This window comes from Macaca thibetana, chromosome 11 (assembly GCF_024542745.1).
Source record: "Macaca thibetana thibetana isolate TM-01 chromosome 11, ASM2454274v1, whole genome shotgun sequence".
In the NCBI taxonomy this organism is placed as follows: domain Eukaryota; kingdom Metazoa; phylum Chordata; class Mammalia; order Primates; family Cercopithecidae; genus Macaca; species Macaca thibetana.
Window position 1 is genome coordinate 101,266,630 of NC_065588.1, and position 20,815 is coordinate 101,287,444.

The 20,815-nt window shown below is 39.4% G+C and overlaps 1 protein-coding gene across 2 annotated transcripts in view; it reads right to left on the reverse strand.

The window, feature by feature from the left end:
- ALDH1L2 (aldehyde dehydrogenase 1 family member L2) overlaps nt 1–20,815 on the reverse strand; it is a 66,408-nt gene that overhangs the window by 12,607 nt on the left and 32,986 nt on the right. For both annotated transcript variants that reach the window (XM_050748457.1, XM_050748456.1), the window contains exons 13-20: nt 18,911–19,061; nt 15,704–15,774; nt 15,515–15,620; nt 8,570–8,657; nt 7,699–7,792; nt 6,086–6,185; nt 2,217–2,315; nt 47–212 (exon numbers count right to left, since the gene is read on the reverse strand). In XM_050748457.1, the coding sequence (XP_050604414.1) occupies nt 47–212; nt 2,217–2,315; nt 6,086–6,185; nt 7,699–7,792; nt 8,570–8,657; nt 15,515–15,620; nt 15,704–15,774; nt 18,911–19,061 (875 nt within the window). The remainder of the gene's footprint in view (nt 1–46; nt 213–2,216; nt 2,316–6,085; nt 6,186–7,698; nt 7,793–8,569; nt 8,658–15,514; nt 15,621–15,703; nt 15,775–18,910; nt 19,062–20,815) is intronic.

Below are 20,815 nucleotides of genomic sequence, written 5' to 3' on the forward strand. Positions count from 1 at the left end.
CTGAAGAAGGCGGGCACCCAGTAAACCCCCACAGAGGTGATCTTACCTGGCCTTTGGACTTGTCTTCCTCCATACACCAAAGTGGCCCCCTCTTTCACTCCAGTTTCACAGTACTGCAGCAGCTTTTCCAGATGGGCCTTATGATTTTGGGGCCCATGATCAGTGGATCTGTCAAGTGGATCACCAATTTTCATCTTTTTAATTTCTTCTACCTGTATGTTACCAGTCCATAAAAACACAATTCACTGTTAATAACAATAATAATGGAGTTTCTACCATGTGGTAGGTGTTGTGCTAAGGTGTTTATAGATGTATTGTCATTTAGTCTTTACAGTAGCACTAGAGGTAGTGGTTGTTTTGTTTTGTTTTTTTCCCTTTATGGAAACGGGGTCTTACTCAACCTGTCATCCATACTGGATCACAGTGGCATGGCACGGCTCACTGCAACCTCGAACTTCTAAGCTCAAGTGATCCTCCCCCCTCAGCCTCTCAGAAGAAGAAACAGGCCTAGAGGGGATAAATAAGTGACCACACCACTAAATACTGTAGACTTTTTTCCACTTGAAATCCCAAGTCCTTAGCCACTACCTACTAGCACAATATAAGCTACCTATACTATATGAAAATTATCCTAAATGTTAATCCATTAAGAATAGCAAACTGATGTTCCGAAATATTTATTAATATCACATACTTACACTCTTCATGGCAAAGGAATTTCTAAAATGGTCACATTGTTATCTTTTTTTTTTTCCTCCTCAAATGTGGTAGACTGCCCTTGTAAAATTCTCATGGTATAGCCATGCCAGATGACTCACTGGAATGCTCTGATGAAAAACAATCTTTGCTGCACAATGTTCATCACTGACATGTCTTTGTAATTACCTCTTGCACTCCTCAGTTATCTTAACCTACTTCTGCATCTTCTAATGTTAAGTCCAATTCTGGTAAGAAGAATGGGAGTTATCATGACCCAGCAGGTCCATGACTTTGAATTTAGGCCTGGCCATAATCTCTTAGTGCATTCCCCAGGGTTCTGTGCTGGATGAGAAGTTCTGAGTGGCCAGGGACCATGTCTGCCTTGTTCACCTTTATATTCCCAGCATGCAGTGTTTGGTACCAAGTACCAAACACCGAGAAATGCTGCTGAAGAATGAATACGAACAGCCTGTTTGTAAAACATGCTTGTTGATGTACTAATACAGCAAGTCCTTGATATTTCTGGTCTCAGTGTTTGAAATTTCAACAAGTTGTAGCTGATTGTGAAAGCCCATGACATGTAGCACTGCAGACTTTACTTTAGTGAGACACAAAATTAAACTACACTGTGATGTTCAGGAGGCAGCCACTGCCTACCTGACTACCCTCCATCTGCCTGTCTATATGACTTCCCTGTTACTCCTTCTCATGAAGAAAGAATAAAGAATAGCTTCGTTTTTTTGGTGGGTGGGGGTATAGGGAATTGGTCTGGGGAAAAAATCACTGGGTGCTGGTTTTGCAAATATAAGCAAATTCGTGATTAATACTACCTTCATAATAACATATTATAGTGTAAGGTAGAGTTTATTTTAGCCACATAATTCATCTTAACACTCCTATAGATGACTTTTAGTCCCATGTTTATGGAGTTATGATCAATGTACTGGGGCTGTTTATTTATTTAGCTAGTTATTTTTGTGGAAGGAATTATATGCTATCATGTCAACTGCAATTGGGGATTCGTGGTGTATCTCTCATAGTTTATTTAGAGATTTATAAAAATCTAGGAGTGTAACTCTCACACGTGTCAAGGATCTAATATATTACAAATGTAGAGTAAGGTATCATAGCTCTTCAATATACTTTATCAGGTTTGTATATAAACCTCTTTTTTACTAAAAAAAAGTCATAAGCACATGTGAAAGTAGACACATAATACAGTGAAACCCCATGTACTCATCACCCAGCTTCAACAACTACCAACTTCTGGCCAATTTATTCCCCTACTCTTTTCCTGTCCTCCAGGGTTATTTTGAAGCAAATTTCAGACATCATATAATTTAATCTGTAAATATGCCAGTATGTAGCTATAAAAAAAACTAGGGGCTGATTTTTTTTAAAACATAACCACAATACTGTTATCACACCTGAAAATTCATGAACAATCCTAGAAGTATGATTTTTCAAGTAAAAGCAAAATCTCTAAACGACTCAGAGTAAATGTGAAGGTGCCTCACCACTCTTGTCACAAATTCGTCATGGATGGATTCTTCCACAAACAACCGCCCAGCAGCAATACAGTTCTCTCCTTTGTTGAAAAATACTGCTCCCATGCCCTTCAGTGGGAGAAGAGAAAATACTGCTAACATCATTTGAGAAGTCAAGATTCCCATAAAGTTGGACACAGAGGGAATTAGTTGTTTTTGGAAGACAGCAGACAACATAGATAAGTCATAGACAATCCTCTTGGCCTTGTTAGTGATGAGAGATTCTTGGAGATACTCTGTTTTGATTTAGCATGATTTGAGAGATTTTGCTTCTCCTTTCCCCCTTTTGGTCCATGAGCATTTTTAAAAAAAATGTATGTGTAACAATAAAGATGTACCATTAGAAACAAATTTTGTGTTAAAAGAAAATCTAGGCCAGGCGTGGTGGCTCACGCTTGTAATTCCAGCACTTTGAGAGGCTGAGGTGGGCAGACTACGAGGTCAGGAGTTCAAGACCAGCCTGGCCAACACAGTGAAACCCCATCTCCACTAAAAATACAAAAATTAGCTGGGTGTGGTGGCAGGTCCCTGTAATCCCAGCTACTCAGGGGGCTGAGGCAGGAGAATCGCTTGAACCCGGGAGGCAGAGGTTGCAGTGAGCTGAGATCACACCACTGCACTCCAACCTGGGTGACAGAGCTAGATTCCATGTGACATTCCATCTGTGACAGAACATAGATTCACTATGTTGCTGAGGCTGGTCTCAACACCTGGGCTTAAGCAATCCTCCTGCCTTGGCCTAGAAAATCTAGATTATTCTATAAATTTAAATGCAATAACTTGTATACCAAGTTTTGCTTTTAAAAATTTCTACATTAGATTGTATAATCACAATTTTTAAAATTTTTTATTTGTATTTATTTATTCATTTAAGACAGTGTCTGTCTCTGTTGCACAGGCTGGAGTGCAGTGGCGTGATCATGGCTCACTGTAGCCTCAACTTCCTGGGCTTAAGTGATCCTCCCATCTCAGTCTCCCTAGTAGCTAGGACCACAGGTGAACACTACGCTGGGCTAATTTTATTTTTTTGTAGAGACAGAGTCTTGCCATGTTGCTGGTCCTGAACCCCAAGGCTCAAGTGATCCTTCTACCTCGATCTCCCAAAGTACTGAGATTATAGGCATAAGCCACCATGCCCAGCCATAAATCATAAATATTTAGAAAGCCTCTCTTTTTTTTTTTTTTTTTTTTTTTTTTTTTTTTTGAGACGGAGTCTGGCTCTGTGGCCCAGGCTGGAGTGCAGTGGCGCAATCTCGGCTCACTGCAAGCTCCGCCTCCTGGGTTCACGCTATTCTCCCGCCTCAGCCTCCGAGTAGCTGGGACTACAGGCGCTCGCCACCACGCCCGGCTAGTTTTTTTTTTTTTTTTTTTTTTTTTTTTTGAGACGGAGTCTCACGCTGTTGCCCAGGCTGGAGTGCAGTGGCGCGATCTCTACTCACTGCAAGCTCCGCCTCCCGGGTTCCCGCCATTCTCCTGCCTCAGCCTCCTGAGTAGCTGGGACTACAGGCGCCCGCCACCGCGCCCGGCTAATTTTTTGTATTTTTTAGTAGAGACGGGGTTTCACTGTGGTCTCGATCTCCTGACCTTGTGATCCGCCCGCCTCGGCCTCCCAAAGTGCTGGGATTACAGGCTTGAGCCACCGCGCCCGGCCTTTTTTTTTTTTTTATATTTTTAGTAGAGACGGGGTTTCACCATGTTAGCCAGGATGGTCTCGATCTCCTGACCTTGTGATCCACCCGCCTCGGCCTCCCAAAGTGCTGGGATTACAGGCTTGAGCCACCGCGCCTGGCCTAGAAAGCCTCTCTAACCCCCTCATGAAAAGAAATACCAAGGAGAAGTTTGAGAAATCTTTGAAATGAAGGCACTCAAAAATGACAGATTTGGAAAACTGATGCACTTTGTGCATTTTTCCCTTTTTAGAAATCCAGTTTCTAATTCACCTGCAGGAAACCTCCCTGTGCTGTATATATTTAAAAAAAAAAAAAAAAAAAAAATGGATGTGGCTGGGTACAATGACTCACACCTGTAATTCCACCCATTTGGGAGGCCAAGGCAGGAGAATCACTTTAGCCCAGGAGTTTAAGACCCGCTTGGGCAAGACAGTGAGATCCCATCTCAAAAACAAACAAAAAGTATAATGAATGCTTTCAAATAACATGCTTTTCCTGTGCATACGTTTTATCTGGAAACATTGCAAAAACATGTTGACCATCTTGGGTTTGGGGTTCTTAAATGGTTAAAACAGACTCTTTAAGGTTATATATTCCTAACCCAGACATTCAGGGGAGTCCCAACCCCCAATGGCAGTTTGAGTACCCCCAGCCATTATGTGTCACTGAAACCTCCAGATGGTCCATTCAAAGGCCCTGACCACAGGGGTACTTGGTTCTTCTTCACTCCCAGGCCACTCCATTCTCTTTGGGATGCTTACATGATGAAGTTTGGCTGTGAGTGTGCATTAAAATTACAGTTAAGGGCAATGGGGAACAGAGTCTGCTTAGTGCACAGGCTGGACAGTTGTATAGAACTGGGAAGACTGTAAGTTTCCCCCACAATTACAAGAAAGCTTAGCACAACCCATGCCAAGCATTGACTCATTTTATGCCTGTATCCCAGAGGTGAAGAATGACAACTAGGCCAATGTTTATTTGTTTTAACCTTTACATTTTATTTAAAATAAGCCTTTATCCTTTGAAATGGTTTAAGACTCACACGGTGTTGCAAAAATAGTGTGAGAGTTCCTTTGTGCCCTTTACCTAGCTTCCCCCATGATAACATCTTATAAAACCATAGTACAGCCGGGCGCGGTGGCTCAAGCCTGTAATCCCAGCACTTTGGGAGGCCGAGACGGGCGGATCACGAGGTCAGGAGATCGAGACCATCCTGGCTAACACGGTGAAACCCCATCTCTACTAAAAAAAAAAAATACAAAAAACTAGCCGGGCGAGGTGGCGGGCGCCTGTAGTCCCAGCTACTCGGGAGGCTGAGGCAGGAGAATGGCGTGAACCCAGGAGGCGGAGCTTGCAGTGAGCTGAGATCCGGCCACTGCACTCCAGCCTGGGCGACAGAGCGAGACTCCGTCTCAAAAAAAAAAAAAACATAGTACATTGTTAAAACCAGGAAACTGATGTTGCTAATTACTTGTTAAATATTAAACCCTTTGTTGTGTCTAAAATGCTTACCAGAAGCTCAATGTGCAAAACAGGTAAAAGTAGGACTGTTCAGGTTGATGTGGTGAGATATTGTAGGGAAAGGAGGGAGAAGCTAGAAGCCCTAATAGAGTATCTTTTGAACTTTTCTACACACCTGCTATGACTTATATCCTGTTTTAAAAACACCTTAGTAGGGGAATTATAAAGACATTATTTTTAAAAACTAAGTGCTCTGAGTATTCCCAATTCTAAGCATAAAAACGATGGTTTTAATTTATGACTAGACAAAAACCAAATTCATTTAAGACCTGCGATAAAGAAAGAGGTGAATTGTGTTTTAGAAGCAAGCAGCTATTTTTTTTTTTTTTGAAATGGAGTCTCACTGTGTCGCCCAGGCTGGAGTACAGTGGTATGATCTCAGCTCACTGCAACCTCCGCCTCCTGGGTTCAAGAGATTCTCCTGCCTCAGCCTCTTGGGTAGCTGGGACTACAGGTGCCCACCACCATGGCTGGCTAATGTTTTTGCGTTTTATTAGAGACAGGGTTTCACCATGTTGGTCAGGCTCATCTCGAACTCCTGACCTTAAGTGATCCACCCGCCTCGGCCTCCCAAAGTGGTGGGATTATAGGTGTGATCCACCGCACCTGGCCCAGGCACTTATTTACTTGAATCTGACCCTCTCTTACCATTCGCACAGCCTTTTCAAGTTCACAGTCATTAAATATTATAAGTGGAGACTTGCCACCAAGCTCAAGGGAAACTTTCTTCAAGTTGCTTACAGCACAGCTAAAGGAATATAAATGAGAAATGAGCATTTAGTTAACATCTCTCTCTCTCTCTCACACACACACACACACACACACACACAGAGACACACTTTTTAAGCTGTAAGTTACCACCTGCCATGGAAAACATATTGAGCCTCAATAATATTAAGAAACTTATTCAAGGCCAGGCATAGTGACTCACAACTGTAATCCCAGCACTTCAGGAGACCAAGGCAGAAGGGATCCTTTAATGCCAGCAGTGTGAGACCAGCCTGAACAACATGGCAAGACCTAATCTCTATAAAAAAACAAGAAAATTAGGCAGGCATGGTGGTGTGCGCCTGTAGTGCCAGCTGCTTGGGAGGCTGAGGCAGGAGGATTGCTTGAGCCCAGGAATTCGAGGCTGCAGTGAGCTGTGATCACCACTGCACTCTAGCCTGGGTGACACTGTGAGACCGTATCTCTTAAAAAAAAAAGAAAGAACGAAAGGAAAAGGGAAAACTTATTCATAGATAAAACATAGAAGGTAGAATGGTGATTACCACTGAAGCTGAGTGATGAGTACATAGAATTCATTTTGCTTTTCTGCTTTCTATATATTAGAAATTTTCCATAATAAAAAATTTTCAATAATGTTGTCATCAAATGATTAGAGATTCTCATAAGTTAATTCAAATTCTTTAGAAATTTTGGTTACATAAAAGGCTGGCAAGGAATTAAACCTCTAACCAGACTATTGAAGCATTGGGAGAAAAAATATCAATTTTTAAAAGTATGCTGTTTATTTTTCCTTTCTTACAAAAGTATTTTTATTTAAAACACTTTGAAAAGACCTCCCCCAAAATGCAAACAGAAGAAGAAAATCACAAAATTCCGTACCATGCCTCAGTGACCATTGTTTTTACCATTTTGATATACTACCTATTTGTGATCTGTCCTACCATAGCTTTTGCCTTGTTTAACATAGTTGAGATCATCCAGTATATACAATGTTATACTTTATTTTTATTTCCATTTATTATTTTAACAACAGTTTTCAATGTTATTAAAATTCTCTATGAACGTGACTACACAGTGTTCCATTACATTGACATATTTTAACAACTGGTTTATTTTGGACATTTAGATTGCTTACAGTTTAAAAAAAATATAGGGGGACTCCATTTTATGAATAATCCAGGTTTGTCATATAAAATATATAAATTTCACATGTATGTATCTTTTCAGTTTTTTACCCATACTCTGAAAACAATTTGGGCCACAGCTTTAATACAGAAAGCCTTTTGTGCTGAATTGTTAAAACTACCAGTAGGGTGTAGAATTTCAACATAGCTTTGGTTTTATTGACTCTGGGCTTTAATGCTTTGGAAAGTATTTTATTACTTTCAAATATTTCAGTACTCAGCAGTGATAAGTAGATTTCCTTTCCAAAGTAGATGTAGTTTTCCTCACTCAAAAAGTACCCTGTTTAAACAAAAATTGAAACCTAGTTTAACAGGATCTGCAGTGAATCAACATATTAAAACCAATACCTCTTCATGATCTGTTTGCCAATAGGAGTGGAACCAGTGAAACCAAGTTTGCGAATGTCAGGATGTTCAGACAGACGTTGTCCTGCTATGCCACCTGTAGAATTAGGGAATAAAACATGAATTAAAACATACTCAAGGCTGGGCGCGGTGGCTCACGCCTGTAATCCCAGCACTCTGGGAGGCTGAGGCAGGCGGATCACGAGGTCAGGAGTTTGAGACCAGCTTGACCAACATGGTGAAACCCTGTCACTACTAAAAATACAAAAATTAGCCGGGCATAGTGGCACACATCTGTAATCCCAGCTACTCAGGAGGCTGAGGGAGAATCACTTGAACCCAGGAGGTGGAGGTTGCAGTGAGCCAAGATCGTGCCATTGCCCTCCAGCATGGGCGACAGAGTGAGACTCCGTCTCAAAAAACAAAAACAAAAACATACTCAAATTCTTATAGTGAAGATGGCTTTAAATTCATGAAAGTAGATATTCTAAGCTCTTATCGACACCTTAGTTTTACATTTTCTGTATTAATTGCAAACTGATGAAAGTCTAAAATAATACCCTTTATGAAATTATCAGACTCCCAAAATAATGATGGGTAAACCTTGATTTTTATCTTGAAAATCAAAATGGAACATCTTAGGGTAATTTTACATGATTGTACAGCCCCCCTCCCCACTGCCACTCACCCACCACTGTATTTCCATTTTAAGATTTTAGCACATGGTAAGTATATTCATCCTTAACTGTTTGGTAAGTTGTATTTAGTTTTAATACAGTTATAATTCAGGACAAGTCTCTAGTGGTAAAACAGTCACTCGGCTCCCCCAGTACCGTTCATTAGTTATTGCACAGTGAGTCATTTAGTGGCTTGCCTGAGCCCGGAATGATGTTGATGACCCCCTTTGGAAAGCCTGCTTTCACAGACAGTTCTGCAAACTTCAGAGCAGTCAAGGGCGTGACCTGAGGAGAAGCAGACAGCAATTACCTTCTTCAGGCTCTCATCTGACCTTTAGTCCAGAACCCAGTTTTCCCTTGATAGCTGCACTAGAGCTTATTTTATTTTTATTGTACATTGTCTTATTTTTTTATTTTGCCATAATTTCCGACTTACAAAAAGATGCAAAAATAGTACAAGTATTCCTTATATACATTTCCATTCAGATTCCTCAAATGTTAACATTTTACTGCATTTGCTTTATCTTTCTATATATATTTTTCTAAACTATTTTTTAAAGATACCTTTAAGGGGTATCTTTTTCTGAACTGTTTAAGAATACAGTAAAGACATACGCCATACTTCTAAATACTTCTGTGTGCATTTTCTAGAAAACCAGAAATTCTTTTACATAACCATAGTACAATTACCAAAATCAGGAGATTAACAACTGATAGAATACATGATTTGCAGACCATATTCAGATTTCACCAATTATCCCAATAATGTCTTACAGCAAAAGAAAATCCAACATCTGCATTACATTTAGTTCTATGTGTAGTCTCCAGTAATCTAGGAGAATTTCTGAGTTTTCTGTTTCATTACACTGACATTTTTGAAGAGTACAGGCCAGTTATTTCATACAATGTCTCTTTGTTTGCATTTGTCTGATGTTTTCTCATGATTAGATTCAAGTTATGCACTTTTGGGAACAATACCACTGGAACGATGCTGGGCTTTTCTCAGGACATCACATCAGGTGGCACGTGCTGTAGAATAGTTCCAATACTGGAAAGTCGATTTCGATTATTTGGCAAATGTGGTCTGCCAACTTCCATCGCTATAAGTTACTATTTTATACATTGTAGTTAATAAATATTTTGTGGGGAGGTACTCCTCAAATTTTTATCTACTAGTTTTAGTATCCATGGATAATTTCCGGATAATAATCATAAATAGTATTATGATGGTTGCCAAATGGTGATTTTCCAATTCCATCATTCCTTTTACATGTACTTGTTGGCTCTCTAAGTGTTTTCCTTTCTGTTTAATTAATTAATATCAGTGTGAACGCATAGATTCTTACTGTAATCAGCAGGTTGTCATCTTTTACTATTGTTATTGATTTTGATGTTCAGTCGTTCTAGATTTGGCTGAGGCAGTCCCTTTAGTACGGCCCCTTATCATTCTGCCATGCCCCTATTACTCTTCGAGCATTACATTGCTTTCAGGCCCAACAAGATATTTTAGATTCATCTTGATTCTTCCCTACTCCAGCTCCTTCTCCAAGGAGCCCAAGTTTCTTTGAGAGAAGAATGGTATTTTAGAAACCAAGATATCTGGACATTATTGAGGGGTCATCGCTTCTAGGCCCTTGTAGCAGACAGAGCTGGGAAAGAGATGTATGTATACACCACACACACACACACACACATGTAAATATATGTGTGTATCTATCCCACATATGCCTATATCCATTTCTTTATTTAACTATCTAAATACATTAAAACCCATGAGTTTACACTGATACCTTTATCCGATATCTCAGGGTCGATTCTATCCTTCTGCCCTTTTTACATTAGTCATTCTCTTCTCCAAGAAAGAGAGACATGGCTCCCATTATCCACAACATATTTAATTATTTGCTTAATCCTAAAACATAGAGAAAGTCATTTGAGAATTGTTAAGCCATGTCCCTGTGAAAAAGAAGCCTATTAATTAGAGTTGAATATGTATTTGGGTTTTGTTGTTGTTGTTGTTGGTTTGCGTTGCCTTTATCCTGAGGACATATAGTCCAAAGTTAGTCAAAAGTGACTTGGGTTCATGGTTCCTCACTCTCTTCAATGGGGTCATGTTATTCATTTGAAATATGGCTTAATTTGTTTTGTTTACATTTACTTTTAGGATTTTGGCCCCATCTTTGTTGATTATATTTCTTTTTCTTGTTGTCATTGAATATGGGGAATATGCTTCCAAAAGTCAGGACTATTCAAACGTCCATTCAGAGAATGTCGTTCTCCCACCCTCCTTTCCACCCCATTCATCCCATGTTCTATAGATAATCAATTTCATTAGTCTCTAGTTTATCTTTCCTGTGTTTCCTTTTATTCAAATCAGCAAATACATATTTTCTTATTTTCCCTTCTTTCTCACATAAAAAGTGGCATAATATGGATCTCACCTTAAACATCTATCATAGCAATGCAAATCTCTGAAGCAAAATGAAAGCAATACCTTCACACTCTTAAAAACCAACGTCCATTCAGTCTTAAGTCAGTACTTGGTTAGCTTGGACTCTAAAAATGGGATGTGCAAGAGGATCCATTGAGGTGCGAAAAGAAGATAGTGGAACTTTTATTTATATATTTTAGCTGACAAAGATATGAAGTAAATGAACCATGACTAACATTTATTGTATGGCTGGATAATGCTGCTGTCACACAGTCTGAATGAAGGTCATATGGTCATGGGCCACAAAGGTATGGGCAGTGTCCTAGGAAAGAATACAGGCTCACAAGGCCAAGGGGTAGCAGTGGTTCCTTCCCTTGCTCATTTGCTTTCAGAAGATTGCCCTCTCATGAAGTTTACAGGCCGGATTACATGGTTTCACAGACTATGTTGTTATTTTAATTAAGTTTGTCTTCATAAAACGGACAAGTGGCCAAAAAATGTGCATAGAAACTGCACAATAAATAATAATGTTAACAAGCAAACAATAAAGAGGCAGGGCTACCACTTTTCCTCCTTCTAGTAACAGGTCCATGACAGTCGCATTGTGAGGTTTGTAAAATGTCAATGTAGATTTAACTTGATGAGAAGTTGGCCCAAAATATTTGAAGTTATCAAGACTGTTAAAATAGTGGATTTACATCTAGTATAGTTGAAGATGATTCTAGCCCAAGTATATCTGATTATGCCTTGGTATGAAACCATCATAATTAGAAAGATGTTTAAAAACTATCCTGAATTAATGATAATTCTTTTAAAGTAAGAATATAAAGGTTTTAAAATGTCATTTATAAATAAAATAAATGGTTTCATCTCTATCACAGCTCTTTTCATTTCTATTGGTTTTCTTCCATTTGGCTATCCAGTGTCCCTGCAGGATTATAGGTTTGCATAATATATAGGAAAGCCTCTAGTATGGTTCTGGGCAAGTGTAGGTCATTGCTAAATATGAGGTTAATAAAGTCAGAACTTGTCACACCTGGACCAAACCACTGTAGGCCATGAAAATCTGTGCTTTCTTTTGTATGAAGCCAGGAGGGAATCTTTCACACATACAACAAAGCAGACAACCGGTTTAAGAAGAGTCATCTCAATTCAGTCCTCTTGACATTCACACAGAGCCCTAATATTATAAATGCATCACTGCATAATATTATCCAATAAAATTAAAAAGTCCAGCATAACAATGGCACCTTTGGGTCTTTCATTCTCAGGATTTAAATTATCTTCAACTATAAAACTGCCAGTTTTAAACTGCAGATAGAGCCAGACTGTAATTTCCATGGGGACAGAAACCTTGTGTATCTTCATCACTACTACCTGCCTGGCAACTGGTATGCACTCAAAGAATGTTTGTAATTTTTGGACATTATATATACTCATTGCCATTCCTCAGTAATTAGCATTCTCATTGGATATCATTCAGTGGTTCTCCACCCTGGCTGTGCCTTGGAAAAACGTGAAGCTTTTAAGCAATACCAATGCGTGGTCTCCAACTCAGACCAATTAAATCAGATCTCTCTTTTTAAAATGCTGATATGGGGCCCCATCTCTTGCCAGTGGGGCCCCATATCAGCATTTTAAAAGGAGAACTTTAGGTGATTCTAATGTACAGCCAGTGTGGAGCTCTACTGGGCTAGATTATCTGTCTCCTCACTTCACTCAACTGGCTTCTTGCTGTTTAATGTGTTGTGCACCCATTAAACAAGAGTGGGAAACAGTAGTCTTGTATAAGGCTGGTGAGCTAATACAACCCCCATGGATGGCTTTGTCAATATCTATCACACAAATATATGTATCTTTTAACTGAGGGATTCTGCAATTAGAAACATATCCTATAAATATACTTGCACATGTGCATTATAAGGTTTATAAGGTTATTAACTGTAGCATGGTTTATACAGCAAAAGGAGAGAAAATCTGAATATCCATAATTATGGATTGGTTAAGTAAAATATGTTTTTTCTATACGATGGAAACTGCTAAAAAAAAGGAAGAATTTTTTTTTTGGTAAGTATATAAAATGCTACTTTTTGTGTGTGTTTTTAAAAATTTTATTTTATTGTGGTAAGAACATTTAATGTGAGCTCTACTCTCAACAAATTTTGAAGTGTAAAATATAGTAGTATTAACTATAGGTACAATGTTATACAGGGGACCTCTAGAACTTATTCATCTTACATAATTGAAGTTGTTTTTTTGTTTGTTTCTTTGTTTTTTGAGACAGAGTTTCACTCTTGTTGCCTAGGCTGGAGTGCAATGTTGCGACCTCGGCTCACCGCAACCTCTGCCTCCCAGGTTCAAGCGATTCTCCTGCCTCAGCCTCTGGAGTAGCTGGGATCACAGGTGCCTGCCACCATGCCCAGCTAATTTTTTGTATTTTTTAGTAGAGATGGGGTTTCACCATGTTGGCCAGGCTGGTCTTGAACTCCTGACCTCAAGTGATCCACCTGCCTTGGCCTCCCAAAGTGCCGGGATTGCCGGGCACCGTGGCTCAAGCCTGTAATCCCAGCACTTTGGGAGGCTGAGGCGGGCGGATCATGAGGTCAGGAGATTGAGACCATCCTGGCTAACACGGTGAAACCCTGTCTCCACTAAAAATACAAAACTTAGCCAGGCGTGGTGGCAGGCGCCTGTAGTCCCAGCTGCTCGGGAGGCTGAGGCAGGAGAATGCCGTGAACCCAGGAGGCGGAGCTTGCAGTGAGCCGAGATTGCGCCACTGCACTCCAGCCTGGGTGACAGAGCGAAACTCTGTCTCAAAAAAAAAAAATAGACGAAGTGCTGGGATTACAGGCGTGAGCCACTTCACCTGGCCAGTAATTGAAACTTTATGCCCATTAATTAGCAATATATACATATACACATATATAATATCTATATCTACATATAATAATATATCTCTCTATATATATACATATAAAACTACATATTCATAAATATACACATATATATGTACAGACTATCTCTGGAATATCTAAGCCACTAATAGATAACAATTAATCCCATTGGTTGTCTCTGGGAGGTAAACTGGTTGGCTGGGGAGTAATGATAGAAGGGAGACATTTCACTATCTACCTCTTTGTATCTTTTGAATTTTGAAAACTTTGAATGTATACCTACTTTCTCAAATCGTTTTTAATGATTAAAACAAAATGGCCATGGTCACATGACCATGTAGCTATGCCAAATGAAACTGTATTTTTTTAAGCTCTGAAAGAAGAAATGAAAGAATTGAGAGGTAACAAATTATAAACTCTTCTAGAATAAAGACCAAGTTTTCTCCATGAATTATGCACCTCAGAATGCCTACTACATAGTAAAGTTACCTGCATATAACAGAAACCCAATTAAGAAGTTTGTTTTTCTTCTTATTTTGCATAGTGCACTTTATATAGTAAAGTCTCAGCCAGTGTTAACTTGGCTGCCATATTTTTTTCTTAAAAAGCTATTGTAGCATTAAAATATTTTTTTGAAAACTACCTTAACTATTTCTTAAAGGTATTTTCTTGTTATCCATCTAGATATATATTTATAATTACAGATGTTCTTTTACATGCTTTTCCCTCATCTTCTACATCTTCACTATATATATATATAGTGAGCTAATATATATATAATGTAAGATATAATATATATAATATATATTATATAGTGAGCTAATATATAATACATATAAATATGTTTTATGTAATATATAATATATATGATATATATATAATAATATGGTGAACTAATATATAATACATATAAATATATATTTTATATATTTTATATATTTTTAATATATTTTTTGAGACAGTCTCACTCTGTTATATTATATAATATATAATATATAGTGAACTTATATATAATACATATTTTATATATATATATTTTTTTGTTTTGTTTTGTTTTGTTTTTGTGTTTTTTTTTTGAGATGGAGTCTCGCTCTGTCGCCCAGGCTGGAGTGCAGTGGCGCGATCTCGGCTCACTGCAAGCTCCGCCTCCTGGGTTTACGCCATTCTCCTGCCTCAGCCTCCTGAGTAGCTGGGACTACAGGCGCCAGCCACCACGCCCGGCTAGTTTTTTGTATTTTTAGTAGAGACGGGGTTTCACCGTGGTCTCGATCTCCTGACCTTGTGGTCCGCCCGCCTCGGCCTCCCAAAGTGCTGGGATTACAGGCGTGAGCCACCGCGCCCGGCTATATATTTTTTTTTTTTGAGACAGAGTCTCGCTCTGTTGCCGAGGCTGGAGTGCAGTGGCAAGATCTCGGCTCATTGCAACCTCTGCCTTTACAGTATTTTTGACAATTAAATTTGAATACCTGCATAATACTTTTTCTGATATCTCATAATTACTCTAAATAATTCCCTAAATGTTGGGCACTTGGCATTTTGGAAGAATTGAATTGGTTTGTAGAAAGTCAGTGGACTTCACTGATGTGCACCATGCTTGCTTCTATTATTATGAAAATTTTAAATTGTGGAATCTCCATACAATGTTATTAGGTAGCTATTAAAAATGAGTATTTACTCACATGAAAAGTTGTCCATGATGTATGAGAAAAATGCCATACGATCTCATTTTTGTTTGCTATTTATAAATATATGTCACTCTTTTGAAGTACTGGATGTAAGAAGGAGGCAATTCTGTACCTGGCCCTTTGTGGCCTTACCTGTGCTGGCTTGAGCACTAAGGTATTGCCTGCTGCCAAACACGCAGCACTCTTCCACGCCAGCATCATCAGCGGGTAGTTCCAGGGAATAATAATGGCACAGACACTGCCGGGGAAGAAATTCGACACGCTTAGTTGTTTCAAATAACACAACTCATGATTCACTCAGAGGCACTCTCCTTATCTTACCCGAGTGGCTCTTTCTTGGTGAAGGTCAGATTGCGATTTGGACGAGCCTGGTTGATTGGAATAGTAGAACCCTAAAGAATAAGAAAAGTTGATACTTATTTTACTAATTTAAATAAGTAAATTTCATTTCAAAGGATCCATTTTCTGTCTTCCTCTCTTACTTTTTGTTAGCTGATATGAAAGAGTGTTTGTTGATAAGAACTATATCCATGCCAAAGAAGGAACAGCTATTTGTTTCTCAAGAGAACCATGAAACACAGGAGAATAAACATAATTCTCATTTTGTCCATTCCCAATTGCTTGGCCTGGCAGAGAATGTGAACTGCCTGCCTATTATCCACTCTCCCCTCTGTCCTTAGTAACAGAATCCCTGTACTAATAATGGAACAGCAATATGCCTATCAAATATTATGGTTCCCATTCTCCAGGTTAGGGATGGTCAGTGGAAGATATAAGCACAAAGCATTCGAAGGTGACTGCTATTTAAACCAGACTAACTCAACTCCTTTATTCTTCCCTCCATGTCTGCTTCCTCCTTCTTCTTGTTTAGACTACTGCTGAAATGGCTGGCACTGCAGTGATTTTCTTGAGATCATGAGTCAACCTTCAGGGTGGAGGTCACATGGTACTAAAGATGGCCTGGCAAAGACAGAAAAAGAGTTTGCATCTCCCATACTAGTCCTGACTGCCTTTCTTTGGACTCCTTGAAAGTGAGAGAAAAATAATAGGGTTAAAAAACAGGATTAAGTTGGCTGTTATATGCAGCCAATTGAATCCTAACAGATTCACAATAGTAGGCTTTAATGAAAGCTATTCATTTGCTTTGCCACATAAAATCTTATTGCTACTACTAATAGAGTGTACAATTTCTTAAAATACTTGTAGCCAGTTATGTCTTGGAATTCATAATTTTTTGGACTTTAGAAACGTAATATAGTGCATGTACCTTAAATTATCTGCTACCTCAGCAGGATTTGAATAAGCCTCCCATAATCAAACACACTAGTATTTTTTTAAATGTACTTTAAGTTCTAGGGTACATGTGCACAACGTGCAGGTTTGTTACATAGGTATACATGTGCCATGTTGGTTTGCTGCACCCATTAACTCATCATTTACATTAGGTATTTCTCCTAATGTTATCCCTCCCCCAGCCCCCCACCCCTGGACAGGCCCTGGTGTGTGATGTTCCCATCCCTGTGTCCATGCAAACACACTAGTATTGATTCACTGAAACATATGAATATTCACTCTAAGTGATGTAAATAAATATTATTAATAGATTATGTTCATTCAAGTCAGGGTTTGGCATCAAATCAGTTTGAACTAATCAAACAATTTTCAGGTTTCAGAGCTATTTGGATTTCATAATTGGGGATAAGAGATGGACCTGAACTACCGTTAGTAAATATCAATATATGCATGACTTTGTGGCTGAATCACAATAAAAACTTCATTTTTGTGCAAACCTGCTATGTTGCAGAGTTGTCTAATCCTGTAGTGTACAAATACTTGTTTCCAGTCCTCAAAACATAACTTGCAAAGTATGTATTATTGTGACCATTTTATAGAGGAGGAAAGTAAGGTTCTGGGAGATAAAATAACTTTAACAACATTGGCTGATACGGGCCAAAGCTGACTTGGACTCAGGTCTGTCTGACTGTACATTAACATTGGTGGCAACAATGTGTTCAGATGAATACAATGTTTCCCAGTCTCCTTAGCAGATAGAGATGGTCAAGGAGGGATATGAGCAAAAGGTACTGGGAAGGTAAGAATGCTTTGTGAAATTCCTCTTGCCACTCCCCCTTTCTCACTTGCTGCTTTTTGCTGCTGGGAATGTGGTTGCAATAACTGGTACTGCAGTGGTTATTATGAGTCTATGAGGAACATGCATACTGCAGTTTGCTACAAGCCCTACCTCTCCCTTTTGTATCCCCAGTGCTGGAGCTAGTGTTGTTGCCATTGATCACCCCATGTTTGCTATTTATTATATAGTAAAAGGAAAATGAAATATTTGTTATTCCTGTGTCTTTATCAAATTTTTCCTTAAAAAATTTTTTTTTGGCTAGGTGCAGTGGCTTACACCTGTAATCCCAGCACTTTGGGAGGCCAAGGCAGGCAAATCACTTGAGGTCAGGAGTTCGAGACCAGCCTGGCCAACATGGTGAAACCCCGTCTCTACTAAAAATACAAAAATTAGCTGGGCGTGGTGGCACACACCTGTAATCCCAGCTACTTGGGAGGCTGAGGCAGGAGAATCGCTTGAACCCAGGAGGCAGAAGTGAGCTGAGATGGCGCCACTGCACTCCAGCCTGGGTGACAGAGCAAGACTCCATTTCAAAAGAAAAAAATAAATAAATTTCTACTAGGACACATGTTCAAAGACAAAGTTTTTCTTATACTCAGTCTTCTTCCACCACCTATGTTAGCTCTCTGGCCTCTGTAGGTATTTGAATTTGTACACCCTTCATGATACTAGGCTTCTCCAAAATGTCTAGAAAAATATTCAACACCCTCAGGAGATATTATAGTAAAGTGCAAAGAATGCCATTAGACTTTAGATTCAGAAAATCTTGAGTTCAAATCTGGTCGTATGGGTTACTTTCTACGAATTATAGGAAAGGCATCCATGTCTTCAAGCCTCTGTTTGCTCACATGTAATAAGGGGATAAGAGCTATCCATTTACTTCCTGTAGTTGTTATAACCATTGCTAGGGTCTGAAAGTGTCCCCTAAAATGCATGTGCTGGAAACTTAACCCCCAATGCCACAGTGTTGGGGGGCAGGGCCTAATAGGAGGTGTTTAGGTCATGAGGGCTCCACCTTAATGAACGGATCGATGCCGCTATAAAAAGAGCTTGCAGGAGTGGGTTCACTCTCTTCTACTCTTCTGCCAGGTGAGGACACATCATTCCTCTGCACCAGAGGATGTACTATAAGGCACCATCTTAAAACTAGAGGCCAAACCTGCTGGCACCTTTATCTTAGACTTCCCGGCCTCCAGAACTGTAAGAGAATAAATTTCTGTTCTTTATAAATTACCTAGTCTCAGGTATTCTGTTATAGCAGCATAAAATGGATCGAGACAACCCTGTTATGTTGGTGTAAAAAAATCTACATAAAAAGAGGATCTGACACAGTGCCTGGTACAAACTAATCAATGTTAATCCCTTTTTCTTTCAGAACAAATAGTATTTGTGCTTACCTGAATTTTGTCGCACCAGCCAGCAAAATATCTGAATGTTTGCACAGACATTCCGATGTGAGTCTTCAGAGCCAAAGTATAGACAGCCCCTGAATCAAGGGCTTCAATGGTTGCCAGCTCTTCTTGGTTCTCTTCCAGTAGGTCTGCAAGTCTGCGTGGTCAGTGAAAGAAAGAAATTCAACAAGTATTGATTGAGCTCCTGTTACATACAATGCAGTATCCTAACGATGGAGGATTCAGAGGTAAACACATATGGATCAGATCTCTGCCCTTATGGAGATCATGGTCCAGTAGGGAAGAAAGACATTAAACAAATAATTTCATAAATCATTTGTTTCAAGAATTACAAAGGAGAAGCAGAGGGTATTGGAAGCGTGTATAATTTGCCTCATCTATGTGTAAGAAGTGGAACAATGATTGAGCCAGTACCAGTCACTGGAACCACATTCCCAGAACCCACACCTTCTGAGAACCCATGAACATTTGAGGATTTCCAGTTGGCACAAAAATATTTCCAACACTAACTGAAGAGACAAGATAGCAACGTACACAATGAATTACAAACACTGCAAGAGATTTCTGTTTGGTATTCGGTTTTATGGGAAGGTAAGTGCAGGACTGTATAATGACTGTGATACAGTAAAAATTCATCTTTTGTGGTCAACTTCTCTATTTGTTTTTCTTCTGTATTTGTAGTGGTTCTCGGAGCTGTTCCTTTGGGGCCACTCTAGAGTCCAGCTTGAAATCCCCCTCCCACAATATTCGTTCCAGATCTTGCTTGTATTAGTTCTCACGCTGCTCATAAAGACATACCTGAGACTGGGTAATTTATAAAGGAAAGAGGCAAGAGAGCATGTGCAGGGGAACTGCCTTTTATAAAAACATCAAATCTCATGAGACTGACTTACTTTCATGAGAACAGCACAGGAAAGACTTGCCCCCATGATTCAATTACCTCCCACTGGTTCCCTCCCATGACACGCGGGAATTATGGGAGCTACAATTCAAGATGAGATTTGGGTGTGGACACAGCCAAATCATATCATTGCTCTGAGATCTATTGATCTAGGTCAGATATTGGATTTTAGGTAAACAGCAAATGGAATTTATGATTGAATCTAGTTATTCCTGGCATCCTTCATTACTGATTTAAAATATTCTTCTCAGTCCTTATTATTTTTCTTCCTTGTTCCTATTCCTTACAGATCAAGTTGACATAAAATGTTTTTTTTTTTAAACAACAGGGTACTGGATATTTTCCACTTGCCACTCTGTATCCATTCTCCACCCTGCTCTGTGACCTTGACCCTGGTGAATGACCTTTATAGATTACATCACCTGGCTCCCTTGCTCTCCCATTGGGCTTGGCCAGTGAGAGGCCACTGGGAGACACCCACAGAAGATTGGTGAACTGAAGGAAAAAGTGGTTGGGGAATTGGATTCCCTGGCTCCCTCGCTGATGGACTGTGGTTCAGAAGCTGCCATGCCCCTCCACTGGAGTGTGGTTTTCTCCTATAGCTACAGATCTCGCCAGATTCCAGTAACAGCTCCTTCTCCTGTCCCTTCAGACCTTGAAGACGTAGCAGCTTCCCCCTGCTGCTAGCCCTGCCTGGATGTTTCAGTATCCTTTATTGGATTTCTTTGACCTAGCCCACGTCTTTGTAAACAGTTCTTTATTAAACTTCTTTTCCAGCTGGGACCTGCCTGGTGCAAGCAATACTAACATAATCAACATATGTAGGATTTAATATGAGTCAAGTAACAGAAGACATATTTCATACTAGGTGAATACCAGAATGTTTTGCAGGAATTTTTAAAATGTTGGCAATGTTAGCCAATATCCAAAGGTAGTAGACTTGTTTTTCTTTTCTTATCTTTTTTTTTTTTTTTTTTTTGAGACAGAGT